This window comes from Penaeus japonicus, unplaced genomic scaffold (genome assembly GCF_977035675.1).
Source record: "Penaeus japonicus unplaced genomic scaffold, GWHDUDI00000001_assembly GWHDUDI00000031, whole genome shotgun sequence".
Lineage (NCBI taxonomy): Eukaryota > Metazoa > Arthropoda > Malacostraca > Decapoda > Penaeidae > Penaeus > Penaeus japonicus.
This window is the reverse complement of record NW_028234433.1, coordinates 26,383,605-26,388,604: the sequence shown is the minus strand read 5'-3', so window position 1 is coordinate 26,388,604 and position 5,000 is coordinate 26,383,605. Positions and strand designations below refer to the sequence as shown.

At 25.9% G+C, this 5,000-nt stretch overlaps 1 protein-coding gene across 1 annotated transcript in view; it reads right to left on the bottom strand.

The window, feature by feature from the left end:
* Nucleotides 1-1,072: 1,072 nt before the first annotated feature.
* Pi4KIIIalpha (phosphatidylinositol 4-kinase III alpha) overlaps nt 1,073-5,000 on the bottom strand; it is a 40,737-nt gene continuing 36,809 nt past the window's right edge. Inside the window, exon 33 of the mRNA XM_086555454.1 lies at nt 1,073-1,998. Within this exon, the coding sequence (XP_086411580.1) occupies nt 1,773-1,998 (226 nt within the window). The 3' untranslated portion in view covers nt 1,073-1,772. The remainder of the gene's footprint in view (nt 1,999-5,000) is intronic.

The window sequence follows — 5,000 nt, the reverse complement described above, 5'->3', positions numbered from 1 at the left end:
AGATAATTTAGAGTCAACAACACAGGCTAATCAGAATATCTACAAATGAGCAAATGGGCATAAAAAAAAAAAAATTACATTCATAATGTACCCAAAGATATATCATTCATCACTGGTTAAAGTAAAACAAAACAGAATCAAAGATAATCCCTTGGTTCTTTTGCCCTAAATTGAAAATCGGTCTTCATCATCTTATAATCACATTTCGAAGAAAATCTCACCGTAATACGCCATAATGAACTGGTCATTGATCAATAAAATCTCACCGTAATACGCCATAATAAACTGGTCATTGATCAATAAAATCTCACTGTAAAACACCATAATAAACTGGTCATTGATCCCTTATGCATAAACCGTTCCTCTGAACCATGAGCTTAAGTCAAAAAGGTGGATCTGGAAAAGACGCTGCATACTCTTCAACAAATGTAAAAGGCAGTTTTGAAGGCAAGGATATGTGTTTTGGGATGTGTATCTTCAACAATTTTAAATTCACTTAAAATTACTACTTATATATCTAATTATTTTGAACTTTCAAATAAAAGACTAGGAAGTGTTGCCAACTTTACACTTTCATCAATCTTAAATAGTAAATAGGTCCAACTTTTTATTTGACCAAGAAAAACAACAAACAATTTTAATAAACCACCACTTGTGTATCTACAGGTGTCAATTTTCAAATTTTAAAATTAAGGTATATTCACATGTCATTTATCATAATATACAAACAAAAGTCTTCCCTAATGTAGAAAGCGATAATTTTAATATGAATTAAAATTCTTGATAACTCACCAGGTAGTTAATCTTATGTTGCCTTTTCTTACATCACCATAATTAGTCTATAACAATATCAATTTCTATAATAACAATAATAACCGATATAATAAAAATCAAGAGGACATTGCTCAAGAATGATAATATATATCATAATTAAACAATAAAAGGTACAACAGGAGTAATAATAATAATAATAATAATTACAATGCATTAAATAACACTCAAAAATAATTATCCCATCATTTTCTTCCCTTAACATATACTGGTCATATCTCAATTCTCAGAATTAAATATCTAGTGAAATTACTCCAAGAAAAATAAACTTCTTATTAACACCAGCACTAGGAAAATTACAATATTCTCTCTTATAATAATATCTGATTTAACAATAACAACAGCACTTGTCAATGCATTATGTACATACAACTGAAGTGTGAAGAAAAATTGATAATGGACAAAGAAATACATAAAAATAGTAATGGAATGGAGAGCCTCTCACAGTTTGGCATATAATTTTAGAATTTAATAAAACCATCATGGACACATGATGCTATGACAATAAATATATCAATCAACTAGATTAAATAAGTAAAATTATCACATTTTCTTGAATAGTTTCACTCCATTAATCTAAAACTCACTGAGAAGCCATCTCTACAAACTAACAATACCACTGACCCATTCAGGAAAACAATGCTAAGTATACAGGCAGTATGTGCTTGCATGTGGATCAACCTATGATCATTGGGCACGAGGAGGAGGAGGAGGAGGAGGAGGAGAAGAAGATGACAAAGACGAAGAAGAAAGGAAAGGGGAGGAGGAGAAGTAAAAGATGACAAAGACGAAGAAGAAAGGAAAGGGGAGGAGGAGGAAGAAAAAGAAAAAGTGATCGAGAAGAAAAAAGGAGGAGGAACAAGACAAAAGAAGAAGAATAGGGGGGAGGAAAAGGAGGAAAAAGAAAAGCAGAAGAAAGAAAGAAAGAAAAAAAAAAAAATCTAGTATGGAATCTGATTCTGATGATACTGAAGCCTGTCATAAGCCCTCGTCCTCCAGTTCAGGCAGGAGTGCTGGATGATGCTAAGCATGTATTCTGCCGCCTCCTTCTCCGTGGCTACTGGGGTGAAGCGGGTGCGGAGCTGTCTGATGGTCTGCCCTCTGAAGCACGGGAGTCCCGTGTCCAACATCAGGGACACGAGTGATACAATGGCCTCTCGGTATGGCCTGTGGAAGGTGACATGCATCGTAATTAGTCTCGAGTAATATTTATAAGGCTCCTTTCATCTCTCCTTTTTGCAAATAATTTATTGGATATATATAAAAAGTTTGAACAAAACATGAAAAAACCCAAAAGTCAAGTTTAATATTTGGAACCTACAATAACATTCTTTTCAAAACTTATTTTCTACTGTGAATCATCAGGCATATATTTTTAAGGTCTTTTGGCAGACATTAGACAGCATGCATTGTTTAGCCCAGTTTTGTCCAATGTTCTCTGCTCATTAATGAAAAAAAAAGAAAAAAGAACTTACTTACTGATTAATCTACCCAACCAAACACATAATCATACATAATAGTACAAAAATAAATTTGCAAGTGTACCCTGCTTTTGTGCAAGTTCTGTAATCAATATGATTACCAACATTACCGAAACAATGATCCTAAAAATCAGAAATATTTACTAACAATAATGCATTCTGTCACATATAACAAACCCAGTCATAATCATCATTATCACTATAAACATTTAATATATATAAAGTAATACCACAAACATTATTATAACTAATCACTGCAAACACCAAAATATCTTGGTTGCACGTTTTCACATCACCATCATTATAATCAAGAGTGATAACAACCCAAAGGAAAATCAATTGCATATCTGTGTGCATCCCAATTCACTTATACACACAAACATGCTCTTCATTACTACAAGGCATATTTGCTCATCCTAGTCAAAATATCTTGTCAGAAGATTATTAAAAGAGAATGACATCAATGGCACAAGCAAAAGCTATATTCTCACAAGCACAAGCAAAAGCAATATTCTCATCTCTACTTTCTTTTTTCTTTTTTTTTCTCTTGACTTTTCAATTTTCTGATGCAGAATGTTGTGATGCGAATGAGCCTTTACTCTAACAATTAGGTGCTTCATTTATGCAAAAAAATGCTAGCAGTAATTAAATATGTCTTTGTCATAAAATCAAATTATTGTGTTGAAATTCCAAACCAAACCACAACAAACACTAAATCAATAATATGTAATATATTCATTGTTGCATCCTATACTAAGAGTGCAAACTGCAAGGCTTCTTTGCTTTCCTCTGAAGAGACATTCCTCAGATGGTGCACTATGAATTTCTATATGTCAATATCTAGATTATAATAACAAATATCTATCCAAAAGACACAAAAATATTTTTTGTCCTGCGTATATCATGATAACACACTCAAGATTTATATATAATAAAATTAAAACATGCTAAAGTCAACTAAAGTTTCCCAGGATATTGTAAAACAGTACCAAGTACAATACATGAAGTACATCATTATACGAGAATCAGGATTTATGTACCGATTCTCTATAATTTACAAATCATTATATCCCACTTACTAAGCAACTTATTCACAAACATTTTGTGAAAAAAAACTCAACAAATCAATATTCTGTAAAAATTTCCAATATTCTATAAAAAAAATCACTTTATGTGTGTGTGTGTGTGTGTGTGTGTGTGTGTGTGTGTGTGTGTGTGTGTGTGTGTGTGTATATGTATGTATATATATATATATATATATATATATATATATATATATATATATATATATATATATATATATATATGTATAGTATGTGTTATATATATGTATATGTATATGTATATGTATAAATATATATATATATATATATATATACTATATAAATATATATAGAATATTATAAATTATTGTATGTATGTTTATGAATGTAATATATATGTATATATGTAAATATGTATATGATATATACATATATATATATATATGGAATATATAATAAATATATTAACATTATATATATACATATATATATATATTATATGATATATATATATTACATATATATATATATATATACATATAAACTATATACTCATACATGATTATGTATATTAGCGCATGTATATAATCATGGATACGACTTAATATAATATATATATACTATATATATATATATATCGTCTATACTATATACTTCCTATATCAGTAATAGGCTTACCGACTATATAATATATATATAATATAAATATATAAGCATACCGCTCAATATATATATTATATATATACTCTATAATATAAATATACTATATATATTTATATAGAATATATATATATATATATATATATAATATGCAGATATATATATATATATATATATATATTATAATATATACTATATATAAGTATATATATATAAATATTTATATATATATCTAACATACTTTATGATAATTATATATACATATAAATATATATATATACATATTATGACATACTACTATATACCTGATATAAATGTGATTACATATATATATACATACTATATACATACATATATATACTTATTATATATATACATAATACCTATATATTTATATATATTATATATATATATATATTATTTATATTATATATAATATAATTATATATATATATATATATCTATATATAGATCTGTACACACACCATCACTCACACATATATATATTATATATATATATATATATATATATATCCATATATATATAGATCTTTATATATACATATATATAGTTCTTACATTATATATATTTCATATACTATATTTATATATATTTATTGATATATATATATATAAATATAATATATAATAGTATATATATTTATATACATTATATCTATATATGATATATACAAAATATATATACATTTATATATGTATGTATTATTTTTATATCTTATATACATAAATTATTGACTATTATTTATATATTATATATATTATATATATATATATATATATATTATATATATATATATATGGAAATATAGATATACTTATATATATATATATATACTTATATTATACATATATATATATATATATATAAAATATATATATAGACTTATGTTCACATATATATATATAAGTATACTTATATATATATTAATATAAGATATGATATATATATATATATATACTTATA